The following is a 19,483-nucleotide window of genomic DNA, read 5'->3' as shown; positions in this document are numbered from 1 at the left end:
GATCATTTATGATTCTTTTTTTCTCCTTGTTGCTGGTTGTAAAAACTTAGATTCTGATATGCTTTGGTGTGTTCTTCTAGTTCTGTGTACTCCTAATTTACTGAACTTCTGGGGTCATCATTACATGAAAATTGAGGATTGTCTAACTAGTTTCTTCACCCATCTTAGTTCCCCATTCTATCCTTTCAGACTCCTCTTTGAAAATTTGTGTTTGTTTTTTTTCTTTTTTCTTTTTGTTTTTTTTATGGGGGGGGTGGGGGGTGGGAGGTGGGAGTGGGGGGTGGGATTCGAGACAAGGTTTCTTTGGGTAACCTCAGCTGTCCTGGAACTCACTCTGTAGACCAAGCTGGCCTCAACTCACAGTTCTGCCTGGCTCTGCCTCTACCTCTCTGAGTGCTGGGATTAAAGGCATGCACCACCACCACCACTTGATTTTGTGTTTGATTTTGAATAGCTTATAGTCTGCCTGTATATTCAATGATCATTTGTTTGGTAATATCTACTCTGAATTTAGTCTTTTGCAGTGAATTTTTCATCTCAGCAATTGGACATTTCAATCTCTATAAATTCAATGTTAGTCTTTTTACAAAATATTTTTTATTTCACTAGTTAATGCCTTAAGTCCGAGCAGCCCAATCATGATTAACTATTTGGAGTCCCTATCTGTTCATACACATCTATTTCAACTCTTGGTTTGTTTTAAATAGATTTGTTCTTCCCTTTATGGGTCATTTTTTTGTTTTTCTTTGAAAATCTTGTAATTTGGGTGGTAGGCATCATGAATTTTAACTTAATAGGTACTGAATATTTGTAAAATTTTGTAGTGCAAAGCATGTACAGTGATGTGCTTAAGTGACTTAGAAACTATACATTTTAAGGATTTAAGATTTATTAAAGAAAACCATTTTTCCTTTCCCTCCCTCTCTCCTTCTTTACCTTTCTCCTTTTCTTCCTCTCTAACCCTCTTTTATTTTTCCTCTTTTTTTAGTATTTTCTGATGTTGTTTATGCCTGAGCTCCTTTGCTTTGTTTTTTTCCTATTGTGCTTTAAGAAGACAATTCTAAACACAGGGCCTTGGGCTTAAGACGTACATCACCAAGTCCAAATCTTTTGCCAGTTTTGTGAACATAACTTTGCAAACAAGTTAAGTGAAGCAAAGATTTATAACATGATTTAAAGGCCATTCATGTGTAATATTTTTTTAAAAATCTAGCTGTCTTTTTCTATGGGGATTCTCGATTCAGTCCCTCCTGCTCAAATTTTCTACTGAATTTCAGACTGGTTCAGATGACTCTGACCTGAAAACTCTACACAGGGCAAGCATTGAGTGACATGATCTCCATTTCTCATGGATCTATGTTGGTTTTTATTGATATGATCATCATTATATCAAGCCTGAGGCTCTGTGCCCCAAAAACCATTGTGTAGACTACTTCATTCAGTAATTTGTATGTTTCAAATGGAAGAAAACAATCTGATTTCAACTAGTTGGGGTGGAAACCATCAGAAGGTAAAAATTTTGCATCAGTGTATTTTTAGCTAAATTGCCAGTGAGAGATCAAGATAAGTAACAATTTTTAATTATGACATTTCTGTTCTTTTATTTCACAGTGTATTTTTAGATCTATTGACTAAAATGCCTATTTAATTAAAATGTTTATTTCATTTCATTAATCTTAACTGTGCAAGGAAACTACTCATACCCTTACATTATATACTCTTGTTTTATTTTTCTTTATTGTTACTTAGAATTATTTCAAATTAAGAATTTTTTTACTCTGAAATAATTTATACAGAATGAAGAGTTTTAAAATTCCTTGTTATGTCATGCCTACCAAAAAGCATTGTTATAACAAGAGATAGAAATATGTCATAAATTAAATTGTAAAATATTATATCATTCAAACATGTAACTTTTGAAAATCTTTTTAAGTCAAGTAGATAGCATGATATCTCTTTTCTTTTGGAGGAGTGAATTAGATATGAGTGGTGTTGAGTGCCTCTTGCACAACCAATGATGTAGCTTCACTTGATTGAAAATTGAATTACATTGATCTAAAAACTCTTACAACATGCACACTTGCCTGTTTTGTTGAGCATCTTCACTCAGTTTGGTTAGTGAAAATAAAATTGTATTGTAGGTCAAATAAAGGTTTTATTATGTGGAAATTTCTTTGTGGGCTTTTATATAGAATTAATTTAGCAGTTATTGATCAGTGTAATGATAATATATTTTGCAATATTTGAAAGGATTAGAGCAAAACTTACCAGGTACCAAGGAAAATTACTTACTTCTGTTGTTAATCCTATGCTTTGTTTATAATATAATCTAAATTTTTCCAAAAATAGAGACAGTATGAGACAATACCATTTACAGTTCATTAGTTTTGCCTAAAGCAATTAAAGATCTTTACTCTTGAATCCTCATTTAAATATTTGGAAATAAATTTCAAAGAAATTTAAATATAAGTAATTATTACTAAATGTTGAGCATGTTCTTCTCAACATGTCTAATAATAATAAAATAGATAAAAACAATCTGGAAAGTATTACTGTCACTTAGAGACATATTCTCAAGCAATTCTATATTTGATATGGTGGGTTGTAACACAAATTGCTAAATGGTCTTATTAACAAAAAACCCAGAGACAGATATTGGGGTGAAAGCTGAAAAATCAGAGACTCAGAACAAGCCAGTCACAAGTTCTTACCTCTAGGAAATCCTCAGCCTTAAGATGAAGTTCCTGTTTCCTCACGCCTTATATACCTTTCTGTGTCCTGCCATATTACTTCCTGGGATTAAAGGTGTGTGTGCTGCCCAGTAATGGGATTAAGGGTGTGTGCCACCACTGCCTGGCTCTGTTTCCAGTGTGGCCTTGAACTCACAGAGATCCACTATCTCTGTCTCCTGAGTGATAGATTAAAGGGCATGTGCCACCACTGTCTGGCCTCTATGTCTAATCTAGTAGCTGGCTCTGTCCTCTGATCCCCAGAGCAAGTTTATTAGGGTGCACAATATATTACTATAGTGAGTCAAGCTCCAGGAGCATTATACAGATGTTTTGATGATGGCTAAATTTGCATTTAAAACATTTTAAAGGGCAAGACAGATAACTCATAGGTTAAGAATGCATATTGCTCTTGCAGAGGACCCTAGATCAACTCTTAGCACCCACAACAAGCAATTGACATAACTCCAGCTTTAGGGTCTCTAACGCCTCTGGCCTCCATGGGTACTTACACACACATACACATGGAAGGACTCATAGCCATATGCATAATTCAAAATAGGAAATTAAATCTTCTGAATAAATACCTCCCATTTATAGTTCACAATGTGCTGTTTCTCTGTCCTCCCCAACATTTCATATCTTAGATTGTTATTTCAGATTAGAAGCTTTTAATACTGGCACTCAGCGAGTTGAACTGAGTGTTGTAAAGTTGGACTCCCAGTAAATATTGGAGACAGCTTCTCCAGGGAAGAAGCCAACACTAGCTGCCTATTGGGGTACATCACCTCATAACTCTTAGATTTTATTTTATTTTTAATTTATTTTTATTATTTAAAACAATGTTTTAATTAAATACATTTTGATTATATTCCTCTCCTCCCCTAAGTACTTCCAGATCTTCTGTCTGCGCCTGAAACACTCAACTTTAAGTTCTTTCTCAATAAATAAACAAAAACTTAATACAAACACAGAACTCCCCCAAAATCAAGAAAACAAAATAAAACAACCCCTTCCCCCCAAAATCCCACTGAACTATAAACAAATAAAAGCATACAAAAAAATGTGGAGTCCATTATTTATTGGCCAAGTACTCCTGAATATAAGGCATGTACTGAAGTAATTGATACACCCAGTGTCACTCATTTGGAGAAAACTGATTTTTCCCTCTCCAGCAAGTATAAATGACAGTTTTCAGTTGTTTAGCTTTTACTTTAGTAGCTAGGTTTCCATTCTTCATTCATTGTTTTAAAAATATAAAAAAATAAAATATAAGAAGATGAAACAAAAACTGTCATATTGAAGTTGGACAAGACAAACCAACAGAAGAAAATACTGCTTGAGTGACCAAGAACTTGAGACTAGACAGCCCAGAGACCCAGGGTAAACCATTTAAAACTGGTCTAAAAACAGAACAAAAATGTAATGATAAAATGACTCCTACTGATGTTCTGTTATACTCATAGTTCAGTGCCTTATTCAACCATCACATATCTTTTCTAATGACTGAGCAAAGTTCAGTAGTTTATCGAACTAATAAGATAAACATCATTATTAATTCTACCTGAATGTATTAATATCATGATTTTATTTTCCCAGTGATATTCATAGTCTATTCTCAAACTGCACCCTTAAACTTCTACACTTCCCTCCATGGTAACAATCAGAAAGATTCTATCCCTTGTCAGAAAGAAAATACTTGTGAACACTTGCCAAAGATGGCCTGAACAGTGAAGTCAGTATCTGAAGATTTTGTACTATCTGATCTTTTAACTACTTGTATTCATTAACTCTGCACATAGCTCTTCTTCACTTACTGAGAAACGGCATTTAAACACAAATTTAATCTATCTGCCTCTATGTCGTCAAGTGCATATGCTCTATAAAAGCTTTGTTCGTCAGAAACTGTTGATCTATTACTTGACACAAGTGTGTGTGTGTGTGTGTGTGTGTGTGTGTGTGTGTGTGTAATGTAATTTTAATGCAGAACCCCCATTTAAAACCCCATCTGAAGTTATCCACTGAAAGTTAATATTCTTTTTTAATTAAAAGAAATATTTGAAGTGTGGGTGTTTTGCCTGCATGTAGGTCTCTTCACCATGTGTGTACCTTCTGCCAGTGGAGGCCAGAAGAGTGCATAGAACCACATAGAGCTGGAGTTGCAGGAGCTTGTGAGCTGCCATGGGAGTGCTCAGAGCTGAACACCACTTCTCTGCTTTGAATGCAGAAAATATGAAATAATGTCGATATAGTCATGCAGGAAGAACAAGTTTTACATAATTTTCTTTTTCAGGAAAACCAAGCCTTGACATTTCTCCTGATATCTACATGCCATTAACTCTTTCAAATATATTAAACCAAATTCAGCCCAAAAGTACACAATAAAAAAGATTTTTTAACATGGGATAAAATAGTAGTCAGAATAATAATGAAACTTTGCAAACATGCAGCAAAGCTTTTTAAACAGAGATGCTTCTTTTTTCTCAAAGTGAATGTAATTGTTTGAATATATTGCAATTCATTCATCCCTTCCATGGTAAAATACATAAAATTCAGTGTTGCATTACTGTTTCGGCTACATACATGAAAGATGCCAGCAAGGACATATTTTTATAAAGGCTTGAACTGTCAAATATGACATATTCTTTGAATTGAATACCTAAACATCCTATTTCTATAATCTTCCTTTTCCTAGAAAATATAACTATCTCCAAGATCTTAATCTTGATGTTGTGAATAAATCTACTATGATCTATATATTTTAATTTGAAGTTAGAAATGAGTGTATAAATAGAACTATGTGATAAATGAGTCTTGTAAAAACCAACCAGTTCAAAAACAGTCCATATCCTCTCAGTAGACAACTACAATACAAACTAAAAACAAGCAGCTAGAACAATGCCAGTGGGCATGCCATCCCCCCCAATCCACCCCCCACTCCCACAACCATTGAATACATTGGTTACATTTTACTACCTAAAGTATTATTTTTTTTTCTGGAAGAAAGAGGTAGCTTGAAGACTAAGAAGATAATTCTAAATTGTCTCCTTCAAAAGTAAATAATTAAAATTATCTAGTCATGCTTATTTTGTTATCATAGCTGGAATTTATAAATGAAGGCTATGTGATATCACTCATCTGATCTCTCAATACTCATTCACTGAACCTCCATGCTCACCAAGTGTAAATATTGGAAATTCAAAGACTTCTCACTAGATTCAAATTTATGAGTTTGTGCTCAAAAATAGCATCAAGTTTTAAATGTAAAATTTCAAATTAAAATCACAGCAGGAAGTAAAAAGATGAGTACAAAAATATGAGGAAACTATGCAGTGTACCTGCAAAGCATCAAAGCATTTTGACAGGATAGGGCATGGTTCTCTTCTTGGCTTCCAAAATATATACTGAAAATATAACTGATTCATACCTTAAGATATTCTCAAAGAGTTGTGCTGTGTGCTTAGAGGGAACTGAGGGAATATCTGCACAATAAAACCACTCTAATGAATTGTTCATATTTGTAGCTAATTTTTGAAGGCATTCGAGGTCCTGGGATAGAAGGTGACATCGCCATTGATGATGTATCAATAGCTGAAGGAGAATGTGCAAAACAAGACCTAACAACTAAGAGTAAGTGTCTCTCCTGTTGAATGTCACGTGATGTGATGTGGAAATGACCTAACAGCTATGACAGTAACATGTTTCCATTTCATACAAAAAGTTACGTTTTAGTTAAAACTTTCTTATTTCTGACTATAAATCATCCAAGGTATGCTTAAGTCAAATGATTAAATGCATTGTTGCCATATTTGCAGTAACATAAAATTTACATAATTTCTACATAATTCTATGTATACTAATTTAGCATTGTGATTTTAAAAACAGATTTAAAATATATTTATTTATGCTATTTTTTCAGGGGTTTGGAAAACTTTTATTAAAATATTTGGCAAATCTATACACTTAATACTCACATAACCAAGCCATTTTTAACTTCAAATAGTTGAAATATGCTGTTTTTTAATGCAGTTACATGGAAATTTAGAATGTATATTCTGTAGTCCTATTTTTTTCTGATATAATTTACCTCATGTGTACTCTACAATCTTGTTAAATCGTTTTGTTTTCATCTGAAGAACAGCTTAAATGTTATACTTTAACGTTATCTTTAAATTTCTATTTTCTATTTCAGGCTTTTTTTTTCTTTTTTTTTTTCCCAAGACAGAGTTTCTTTGTGTAGTTTTGGCACCTGTCCTGGAGCTCACTCTGTAGACCAGGCTGGCCTGGAACTCACAGAGATCCACCTGGCTCCACTTCCCTAGTGCTGGGGTTAAAGGCATGTGCCACCACTGTCTGGCTTCAGGCTCATTCTTAAATAAACATGAAATAAGATTGTAAAAGTACTAGAAATATATGTTGACGTGGTCTTTAAATCTTCATCTCATAATATTCATTTGAAACATGTATTCAGAATAATTTTTTTGGAATGCATTTCAGCTGCAGGATTTCCTTAGACCTATCTGGAAACTTTAATTCTATGGTCACACAATGAAGGAGTAATCAAGTCAAATTTACACAAATAACTCATCAATAATGTAGCATATTCAAAGGTTTGAAACTCTACATTGCTTAAGTCTGGAGTTCACCAGAGCCTTTTTAACTCAGCATATTTATAGAAAAAATATTACAGTCTAGATATTGAAAGTCAACTATGCAATTACAGCTTAATGTATCGAATTGACTATATTATTTAGCATTGTAAAAAAACAAAACAAAAACAAAAACCAATAGGCCATGGTTGCCTGTTATGGTGCTTAATATATAAAATATACACTTAGTAAAAACTGTCTGGATTTTCACTGCAGAAAAGATTCTGCTGCACCCACATGAACCCAATTTGCCCAGAACACAGGAAAAAAAAAAAAAAAAAAACATGTATTTTTTTTTTTTTCTTCAGAGACTGAGATTTCTTTTGGCTTTCAGAACACTGATCAATGATGCTTTACCTTACACTAAATGGAGGTCATATCCATATTGCATACAAATTTTACATCTTTATCAAAATTAATTAGATTTGATAAGTTGAATTTCTAAATGGGGAGAACAAGAAGAGAAAGCAGAAGTGATGAGAACAGTCACAGGGAAATGACTGTGAAAGCCAGACATGCTTTCAACGTCGGACTCTAGAATATTCTCCTGTCCGGGTTTTCAAATTAGTAAATACAGAGTAATATGTGTCTGCCATATAACTGTCTATCCAGGCTGCGTTCCCCTTTCTGCTTGCCTGCGAAATAAAGCTGATGTGTAATTCAAAACCTCTTTTTTTTTACAAAATTATTTTTCCATGTGTTGAATTTATTTTTTCAAAAGAGCTATATAAGTAACTACGTGGAATGTTTATGTCCTTAATGTCAGTTCTGGGCACTTATCTTCCTTGTCTCTAGATTCCGTGGATGGTGCTGTTGGGATCTTAGTTCATTTATGGCTCTTTCCAGTCATCATCCTCATCTCTATCTTGAGTCCTCGAAGGTGACCTTACCCTGGCAGAGGCTATCAATGATTCACCAGGCACTGGCGTAAAGAAAGAGTCTTTGTAAATGGACGCTGAAAAAAAAACTACCAAAGATTCCTCCACTGACTACTGACTCAAAAGTTAATAATAAAAACAACATTTTTTAAGCACTGGGGATAAAAAAAGACATCATGGAAATATAACTTATTCCAAACTACATATAGAAGATATTCTTGGCCTGGGTACGGAAGAGACCTTCAGGTGCTTTTGTGGCTGAAAGGATTACAGCTTCATCTGGTTGAACTCTGGAAAAAGAAAAAAAAGTAAAGAAAGAAAAAAGAAGAAGAAAAAAAGAGCTATAGAAATCCTCGTCAAAGCACAAAGTCATGGCTGGTTTTGTTTCAAATGAATAGTTTGCTTGTTACCATGGAAACCTAATGGCCTGCCAACAAAAACCTCACTGTAAACAGGGTACGTGGAGAGCTGGCATTTATTTTCCTTTCAAGAAGGTTTTATGTAGAGAATTAAATAAATGTAGGCCCTTTTACCTTTGGCTGTTACCCTTCATTGAAAATACTCCAAACTCAGAATTATTTAGAGGTTTCATGTTCCACCCCACCTTACCCCCAGCCCACTTTTACTGTTGTTTGTTTTTGTTGTTGTTGTTGCTGTTTGTCGTTTTTTTTGTTTTTTGTTCTTTTTTTCTTTTCCTCCCTCCCATGGCTAAGCTAGGTAACTGTATGATGTCTCTTTTTGCATGCACTACTATCCAGGACAGTAAACCTGGGCTTACATATTACACAGGCTTATCGGAGTTTGCTTGCGGCCACTTGAACACCCAAACTACGTCATCTGTTCCTATGAAGAAACCAAACCACCATCTTTTATAAATTGCCATGGAAACCAAGTGCCTTCAATGAAACAAGCCTGAATAATTTTCAACTCAGAAGCTTGCACCGCTAACAAAGGCTTGTGTGAAACTATTTTGTAAACAGACGACACAGCCTAAGTGTGCACATTACAGGCAAGACGCCCCAGCCGCTTCTGAAGAAGAAAGGACCCCGCTACTGCGTAAGCCCATGTAGACAAGATGATTTGTTTCACCTCCCAGACAGCCATGGCCTTTCGGCTTATTGTCCACGGAAAGGAACTTCCCTTGAGACCAGTCATGGGAGCAACACATTTTTCTTCCAGGTTTTAGATGGGTCAACCAGAGCAAAAGGTTGCTGTGATAATACTTAGCGCAGAAGGTGGTAAGACACAGAAGTGATTTTTTATTTTACTCTAACCTCCATCTGAAATGAAATTGGCCCTGCCTGTAGAGGGAACATGGAAATGTTTGAGATTGCCGTGCATAAGAACTCTGCCGCGGAACTGGGCCTGAAAAATCTGGCTTTATTCTAAACTCTGAGGGTAATATGCCTCTGCCCTTTAGTCAGACTCTGTGCAAATTGTGAAATATTATTTTATTATTTTAACAAGATTAAAAAAAACACTTTTACAAAAAAACAAAAACCTGTAAAAATGATTTTGAGCTACCTGAGGACAAACCACACCTTTAACCAGCCAGTTTTCCAATGCATTGTAAATTTCACTTACACCTGTTGGTTATGAAAATTTGAAGATCTTTTTCCTTAAATTATCTCAGCTTTTAACTTCATTTAAAAAGACTTTTGTCTAAAGAAGAATATTATTATGATCTGTTCTTTTCACACCCCAGGATTTAAAAAATACTGATTATGCAAGTAATTGGGATCTAAGTATTAAATTGCAGTATTTGCAAATATTAATATAAAAAGCACAACAAAATGTAGTAGAAAATGACAAAGCTTGATTTTTTAAGACAACTGTAGAAATGTTTGTGCAAATTCAATAATTCAACTTCAAATATAATTTTACAGCTTTGTTCAATAAAGGCTCTTTCCAGGTAAGGTATGATAAGCAGTATGTGTGTTTGTTGGACAATATTCAATTATCACTAAAATGAGATTAGTTATGCAATTTACTGGTTCTGTTATCTTGGGATAAATTTTCAGTGCTTCATATACAATTAGTGTCCACAGGAAGAAATTTTAATAGGAACACCCGATACACTCTCCTTTATCTGTAATACATGTAAAAAAAAAATGTTTACCTCTATAGGTAAAATACAAACCAAATGCAAGTTGAAATTTAATGTATAATTTCATAGTCAGTTTAAACGGGGACATATCAGAAGACCTAGGTAGTTATAGCATCAAGCTAACTCACATCCTTTAAACTGAACAGAAGAAACAAATGATTATCATCATTTCTTTGACTTAATTAGTCATATTAAAAATTTTTCAAAAGTTCAAAGTCATTCATTCTATCAAACCAAAGATTTCAAGAAAGTGATATCTGGGGCATGTAACATCTGAAAAATCTGCAATTGCCTGTATTTCCATTGTATCGCAACTAACCAACCACATCTTTTCATTATCCAAGATTAGTAAAACAGAATTTTATTTTATTTTTTTATGTTTTTTGCATTCTCTTTGCCAGGACACCAATAGTATCTTTTGATTTAAAGAGAGGCTTAATTTGTCATCTTCTTTCAGTTATCTTTAAGTTGATTTGAATAACGCTTTTGCAAAGAAACTTACTGAAAAAAGACCCCAAATTTCAGATTACTTGAAAACATGCATATCCTTTCAAGAAAAATAACTAGGTTTGTTTCTTCTAAGCTATCCCGAGCCAACAAGCTGCTAGAAGTAAAAGTTTGAATTGTATCATTAAACATTTATCAAATAACTAAAATCTTTCCTAAACATTCCCATTGTAAGAAAACACACTTCCGAACTTCATGAGAACTGGCTGGTACTTCAAAATCCATTCTGATTAAACTTCTAAGAAGTTGCCGATGACTGTGAAGAACAGGGGGCAATCAGAGGTGAAAGCAAACAGACCACTGGGATGGTAATAAAACGAATTTCTCACATGAGATCGACAACATTTAGACAAACCAACCAACAGAATCGGTATTTCGACTTCAGATCAAATGCTCAGTTGCTGTCATTGAAAGTAAATGGCTAAATATGTGGAAACTTTAAAAATGATTTGGGTACGTGGACTGGAAATTTTGTGAAATCACCTTGTCTTTAATAGAACTAATGATCACGGAACCCTTAAAACACCCCTTTATCGACTGCTTGCCCTTTCCTAACATTGCCATGTCTATGAGAAACTGGACGCAACAGCTTCCCTGCACCATCTTGGTAGTGTGACAGCCTATAATGGAGAGAAGCCAGTTTGAGCTGATTTTTTTTTTTTTTTTAATGAGGAAGCATCTAGCAATCAGGTTTTTGTTTTCTGGGAGAGACAACATAACATGTAATCTCCAATTATTGACACTAATTGATCCCCATTAATCAGAAGCAGTACTGCTTTCATCAGTTCAAAGATGTTTCTTTACATGTTAACATTTCTACAATTGGGCTTATTTTGATTATAATTAGCAATATTTCTATGTAGTGATATGAAGGTCCACCCAAGAGCTGAGAGGACCTGGGTATGAATATTCACCACATTCACTAAAGTTGCCAGAAGTTCCAAACAATGCCAAATATGATCTTCTTTCCTTCAAACCTAAAAGTGAGAAAAAATATAACCAAATCACAATCATAGATTGTTTAACTAATCATGGACTATGCAGGTTATAGCCTATTTCCTTTGCTTTTTTAAAACATCAGAGTCTTTTTAGATGCTTTACATCCATACCTACCCTTACTTTTCCATTTCCTATCTATTTTCCTACCATCTGTTCTTATAGTTCCACCGTGGATCATATGTATTCCTGATCTACTGTGGTCCTTGGTTCCATGTGACTTGTTATATTCAACAGATGAGGAGTTTGGCCCATGATTACATTTCTTTAAGAGAACTGACAGATACATAGTTACAATGTCAGGCAGCAGTATTTGACACCAATGGCCCTTCATTTCATGTTTCCCACAGAACTGACTTGGCAAAGCAATGGATTATATCTAAAATAGAACCTAGTCTGTTATACCATGTAATATACAATGAAAATAATTCCATTCTTTACTTTCATACTTGGAAATATGATGAAATAAATTACAGCTGTACTAATTTTTCACCAAACATGAAATTTTATTTTAAGTACTTTATAATAATAAACTTATCTACCAACAAAATGTGTAATTTAAAGAATAATCCATTTAGTTCTGTACTTAAGACTATAAACCTAAAAAAATAAAATGATTATTTTTCATAATCATTTTAATTTTATGTTTTTATTGGTAATTTTAAAGTTGGCAACAGACTGATCTGATTTTGGTAAACTTTTCAAGTGATTCTCCTAAATACGTGTTCTTTATCACAAAACTTTTTTTTTAATGTGCCTTTCAAATACCAGGGCCACTCGATAGATATTTAAACTGGCAAAAATTTACCTCCCCTTAAAAAAATTCTGGTTGATGACTACTTACACTGTTTCAGCTGTGTCTCAACAAAGCAGAAGGCACACTCTTCTTGCAACTGGGCAGTTGATGTCAATGAGGAGTTATTGCATTTTCTGTGAAAACAATAAAATCATAGGGTTCAATCCCAAGCTATTTCTTTTCCTACAACGTTCCCTTTGTGGTTCACCCATTTAATTCATTTTCTTAGTGTTACTTTTAGAAGTATGTATGTCATTTTCTACTCTGTCTTAGGAGAAAAGCTACTACAAAATTGATTTTTTTTCTCAAAGCTTATTTGAAAAGTTGCCTGAATATTCACAGTATATAAACATAGAATCATATATGTTATTACACGAGCAAAGAAAGATATAAAAGCTTAACACTATAATGTTAAGTATGTCAACTAGGAACAGTCCCTAGTGGGTTAATGTCTACTTGGAAATAAAACAGAGATATAAAGATAAAGCTTCCACACATTTCTATATGGATTACTTCATGAGCACTTGTTCATTTAAAGCTCAATAAATTTATGAGTAGTGTTTTCACTACCCTGAACCCATGTGAGAATTTCAAACAGGAATCCAAAATTTGGAGTAAGGCTGAGGTTAAACTCTGGGTAGAAACTGCAATAGTTTTCTCAAGGATATATTTACAGCTGAATAAATTTAATTTCAATTGTACTAATTTTCATTGAGTTGATCTGAAATGTATTCTTATTTTTCAATAAAATGATGGGAAATTCTATGAGTAGGGATGAGCTTGGTAGTTTTGCTTGTTTTTGTAAGGCTCTTCACTGTTGCCCTGGGTTTCCAGGCTATCATTTTTATTTCTCGAGTCTCACCAGTATATTTAAATGTATAAGTTTAATCAAATATGCATTGTGTTAAATTTATATGCAAATGAGTTACATTGGAGACCATAAAGTTTAGATTTCACTTAATTGACATTTTGATATTTTTCTTCTTCCGAATAGTTTCAGACAGCTGTATGTTATTTTCCTTTGGATTTTTTTTCAATAAATGACATTATGTTAAATACTCTATTAGTGTTCGGGAAAATTTTCTGCTGTCAATAACCAATTATCTTTAAAAAAAAAACAACAAAAATGATATTTAGAACCACAATTAAAATGAAAATGTCATCGTTTCTTTCACGATTAAGGAGCTTTTATAGACTCACCATCACAGTTAGCATAATTAGACCATCAAGACTTGTGTTGATTTTTACATTCTTCACAAGAGATCGTTTACATGATTGTGATAAACTCACAGACACTAAAATCTTCCTGAACGAATGTAATTTAAGAATTATGGTATGGAGGCAGGCGGATCTCTGTGAGTTCGAGGCCAGCCTGGTCTACAAAGTGAGTTCCAGGACAGCCAAGACTACACACTGAAAAACAAAAACAAAAAAATTATGATGTGGTGTAGTACCTAGGCGTCTATACTAGACATGAAATGATCGCAGCTTGATGATGCCATGATTCCGGCTGCAATAATCTCAGATTGATGATGCCAACCTTATTCAGAGAGGTTTTTGGTTTTTTTTTTTATCACATGTTTATTCACAAGGACACTGTCAGCTAAATGTGAGTCTTCCCAAGGAAACAAATACAGAGTTCCACAATGATCAGTGGGAATTAAAGTGTAAGTGGAATTCTGAAAACTAGCACAAGTCTTTACTGTCTATTCGGCTTATTTTTTCCTCTATTTTTGCCATTATGCCTCAGAGTAAACCCTTGAGCAATAAAAAAGAGAGAGATAATTATCATTTAAACCCATTAATTGTGTTTGAAAATCAACTCCCTCCCAATGGTTCCTTCACTATGTGTTAAATAACTCTGCATTCTTCAGGAGCCACTTCAATTTTACTCATTTTGTAGATCTAATCCATTTTTTTATTTCCTAAGATATTAGGAAGTTATTCCAAGTTTTATTTATTTTTATTTCCCAGAAGAAACAGTAACCTTGTTTATGTCAAGGCTGCCCATCCATGTTTTTCTATATTTAATAGGAATGAGGTAATATAGCATGATTTATTGCTGATTAAGTTATATTTAAACTAAACTCAAAAGGCTAGGAAATATACAGAACTTTTATCTTTTAATATGAAATCATTGAAATTTCATAAACAGAAAGTAAGTTCTGTGCATTAGGGGAAAAAAAGAAAAAGGAAATCCAATTGTCGCAAAAGTTTTGTTTTAAACACAAATATCTGTTGTTTCTTAATTTAACAGGCAACAATAATTCTTTCCTTTTTTTTTTTTTTTTTTTGGATATAGGATCTCATATAGCCCAGGCTGGAATCAAACTCCCTGTGTAGCTGAGACGTACTTTGTACTCTGGATCTTCCAGCATCTAAATACCCAAAAGGGGGTAGTTTGCATGTTAAAAGTTTTTTAAGAAATAAAAATTAAATTAAATTTAAATTATAGTCATGTACCAGAAGGCTCAGCTCAGTTTTTCATAGTCCAAGCACAAATGTTAATTTTCTTTGCAAAGAAAACTCACAAAGTTAACCTAAAGAAAATTAGACTAATTTAACATGTTTACAGTAAAAGCCCAAATTAAACATGGAAGTAATGCTTTATAGCGTCTCTTCTTTCTACTATAGTTTATTAATCATAGATTAAGTGATTTTTTGCTTGCTTGTTTAATGTTCCAAAGACATACAAGTTTCATCTTAATTCAAAGTTTATTTCTTTCCATACCTTTTGCAGTATAAATGTCCTGCTCTCCAATCACCTAGTAAACTTGAATATGCTATGCAGCAAGCATTTTCAGACATGTCTGATAATTTAAATTACAAAACAATATAATAAAATAATATACTATAACTCAGGCATGGAGATTCACACATGAAATCTCAACTCTTAGGAAGCTAAGCACAGGAAGATCACCACATTTCAGCACATTTCAGGTCGCAGTGAACTAGCAAGTTCCAGGCCAGCCTGAACTACGGAGTGAGATCTCGTCTCAAACAAAAACCAAACCAAAAAATCTATATATGGAAAATAATAAATGGTACAAAATGAGAAACAAATAGTAAAAATCAAAATACTACTGAGCAGAGATAGCTAATGATCTTCTAAATTTGTTTCTGTTTGGAATTATATAGCTGAATTCACTGGAATATGTAATTTAGCGCATTCAATTTATTACTTAGTAATTCAATGAACTCAATGACAGAATGGTATGATGCTATTATGTAGCAATAGTGCAGCACTTAATTGTTAAGTAAGCAGTGCGAGTGTTTTGTGTTAAAATTTGCTAATGAAATAAATGTGCATCTTTTGTTTTTTGTTGATTAAGTTTTCGTGACAATATATAAATTATTTCAATGGAACTTTGCAAGCACCCCAAAGGCCTTTACAATATTGAGGAACTGAAGATACTAAATGGCACCAGTTCTGATTATGCAACCTCCATGGAGCTTGTAATTCCTTACTCACCAGTCCATTCCTCTGCCCTCAGCAGTGATTTCTCTGTTTTGTCTTCTTTCAAGTTTTCAAACACTCTCACAGACAAATTAGTTCCCACTAATTGAGTGTAGCAGTCGCCCATCCCCGCAGTCTTTTTAGTTGAGAACCAGAATGAGAAAACAGTGGATTTTCTGGCAAGAGCTAAGAAACAAGGAGTAGAAGCGTAAGAAGAAAAAAGACAGGCAATGCCCCAGACAGTGTTCATTCCATAGTTGTCCCAAGGATGGTTGAGACTGTATATCCAGTTCAGACAGTGTAGCTAGAGTAAGAGGCACACAAGGTCATAAGGTGTCTGACGATGCTCAAACAACAGCATGGTGAGGCTTGTGGTGTAGAAACAAACGGTAGTTCTCAGAGAGACAAGACAAAGAAAGGTTATGGTTAATGTTTCTTATAAGGAACCAAAGCACAGTATCCACATCAGTAGAAGGGAGAAAAAGAAAAATTTCACAACCAAATACTTTTGAATAGGGGCACATGAACTAGAAAATGAAAACAGAGTGTTAATGAGTTAAATAAGCCTTTAAAGGATTTTAATAAGCATACTTGCGAATATTTGACCACATGTACATGTTTCACTTTCCTTATGCCTACTGTAAGTTCAGCCTAGCTGCTCTGCAGACCTTCCCCTTCCTATGTGAATTCACAACAAGCTGTAGGCTAGTCTAGAGTACATTTTACTTTAATATGTCCTTCATTAAGCAAGTTCACATTGCAAATTAAGAGTATGAACTAGTTCGCATTGTTCATACTCTTCACAATTTCTCATATGACTTTCTATTTTTATGCTCCCACAACTCTGCCTCTCCCCTATGAAATAGAGATACTAGCAACAGTGTAATATGGTGTTCCAGATAATTGATGGTAGGTAGAGGACAGTGGTCTTTGTAAAACACTTTAACAGCTTTGGGGAGCTAAGGATGCCAAAACATTGACGAACATTACTATCTCTTAATGTGCTGCTGGTTTTTGAAGAAATGGTGTAGTACTGAAAAACACCTTGCACACATGTTATTTTGGAAACGAGCCTTTTGAATTATTTCCAATTTCTCCAATAGGATTCCTTACTCAGACACACATGCTATTTACATGATTTGCCATATTCAAAGTGTGCATCTCCAGATGCATCATTTCATCTACCGTAATCGCTAAAGACTACTCACTCATTTGCTCTGTGAATATGTGTACAAGGGATGACGTGCCCCTTTTCCAGCCTATGCCTCTCATGACATCCTGAGCACAATTTCATTTGAGACCCAGGATTTAAAAGAACAGTGTGAAATAAACATGTTTCTATGTTATTATTCAGTGTGCCTCTATGCAATAGCAAATCTGAGTTACTGATTAAAAACAACAAACATTTGCTTTTGTTATAGTAGTAAGATACTACCAGTTATGACAAACAGTCATATTTCAGAAATGGCAAATTGTAAACAAAAACTGAATTTTAGGATTAATGAAGTAATGGGGCAGGAGAGAAGTTTCAGCAATTAAGAGGGTTTGCTCTTCTTCCAGAGGACCCAAGTTCAGTTACCAACACCCACTGGACATCTGACAACTGCCTATAATTCTAGCTCCAAAAGATCCAATTCCCTCTTCTAGTCTCTGTAGGTATCTACACATACAAAGAATTCACTCAGACAGACAGACAGACACACACACACACACACACACACACACACACACACACACACACACACACGTACGTACATACAAAAAACTTAAAATAATAAAAATAAAGGTTTAAGAAATTATTGAAATATGGCACTATGTATAAATTGACCAGTCAATTTATTTGAACCTGAAAGGAAACCTTTATGGCTCAGAATGCAGTTGGACTCCTATTTTAATGTTAACTATAATCTCTGGGGAGAATCCTTGAAAACTAAGACCCCATGGTTTTAGCAGAAGGGAGATTTTGATTTTATAGAGTTGGAGGAAAGGGAGGAGCTGTGCTTAAAAAAAAAAAAACAATTGGCATAGTTAATTCTGACACTCTCATATTGGGCTAATGAAGCTAGGCAGATCCTTGAAACTCATTGACTTGTAAGCCTAGCACAAAGTTATGTGCATCAGGTTAGTGAGAATCACTGTAGTGGAAAGTGGAAAGGAAATATAATGATGGAAAGTGACTGAGGAAAGACAATGTACGCCCCAACATGCATGTGCTCCTACACATACATTCACACTTTTACACACACACTAACAAGTTCATACATTGCATACATAAACACAGCACTTATTCAAATGTTCAATAAAAATAATTCTGAGCTGTGTGTTGTACAGTTTGAGAGTCATCAGATTCTCTACTGATTATGATTTTAACCCCAATAGCTGTATGACCTTGACTAGATAGTATAAAAAGTGTTCCCTAAGCTGGGGCAGTGATTCACACTTGCAATCCAAGTAATTGGAAGTATGAGGCAGGAGGATTGCTGTGAGGACAAGGCATACCCAGTCGTATATATAGTTAAATAAAGTGTCCTCTAGATCTTGTTTATTGCATAAGCTTCTTCACATCCCTCATCTATAATTGGGGAGAAGATGTTCTAGGAAGTTCATACATGTAAACCGGACTGGCATGTAACAAGTGTTCACACAAATGTCTGCTCACCTATGAAAGTGTTTCCATAGTATTTACCCCCTCAATGACATGCTGATTAAATGGAGCATACTCACCAAATATTTACAGTGATCTTTGACTTTTATATAAGGACATAATAATATCGAAGTCATATTTACATTTTAAATAATTCCCCTGAAAATTATTTTCACAAATGATCTTTATTTGTTCTTCCTTTTTTACACTAAATATAGACAATGAAGAATTTTCCATGATATTTTAATGAGTCAAATATCTTAATATCTTTTCTTAACACTACATGAATTACATTAGCCCCTAAATGAAGTAAATTCTCTGACAGTTATAAGGGCTTTTTGAGTAGTTGTGTTTATTTTAAGAATACTTTAAGATTAATTTAGAAAATCTAAACTATTTTTGATAAATAATGACAAGCTAGGAAATAACATTTATTATGTGTTTATTTTGTACATAAATGTTGACCTCTTTTAAAATAGCCCTTGGGGGTCATAATTATTTTCACGTGTAGTAAGTAGCAAGTAATACAAAGGCCCCATACTCATTTTATCTACTTGTTCCAAATGATGTCCTGCAAAACTGCAACCAGTTGTCACAACCGCACCCCTGACATTGGTCAAAGCAATTACTCCTGATCCCAAGTATGGGTTAAGCATCTGTGGGCATATTGGGGGGGTGTGCGCGCGCGTGCGTGCGTGCGTGTGTGTGTGTGTGTGTGTG

The 19,483-nt window shown here is 34.3% G+C and overlaps 1 protein-coding gene across 1 annotated transcript in view; it reads left to right on the top strand.

The window, feature by feature from the left end:
* The window catches only part of Mdga2 (MAM domain containing glycosylphosphatidylinositol anchor 2), a 794,049-nt gene extending 780,326 nt beyond the window's left edge, over positions 1-13,723 (top strand). Inside the window, 2 exon segments of the mRNA XM_052738256.1 lie at positions 6,254-6,359; positions 8,174-13,723. Of these exon segments, the coding sequence (XP_052594216.1) occupies positions 6,254-6,359; positions 8,174-8,262 (195 nt within the window). The 3' untranslated portion in view covers positions 8,263-13,723.
* Positions 13,724-19,483: the final 5,760 nt, after the last annotated feature.

Source organism: Peromyscus californicus, unplaced genomic scaffold (assembly GCF_007827085.1).
Source record: "Peromyscus californicus insignis strain IS unplaced genomic scaffold, ASM782708v3 Scaffold_15__1_contigs__length_86483966, whole genome shotgun sequence".
Lineage (NCBI taxonomy): Eukaryota > Metazoa > Chordata > Mammalia > Rodentia > Cricetidae > Peromyscus > Peromyscus californicus.
The sequence above is the reverse complement of the archived record's forward strand: the minus strand, read 5'-3'. Positions and strand labels throughout refer to the sequence as shown.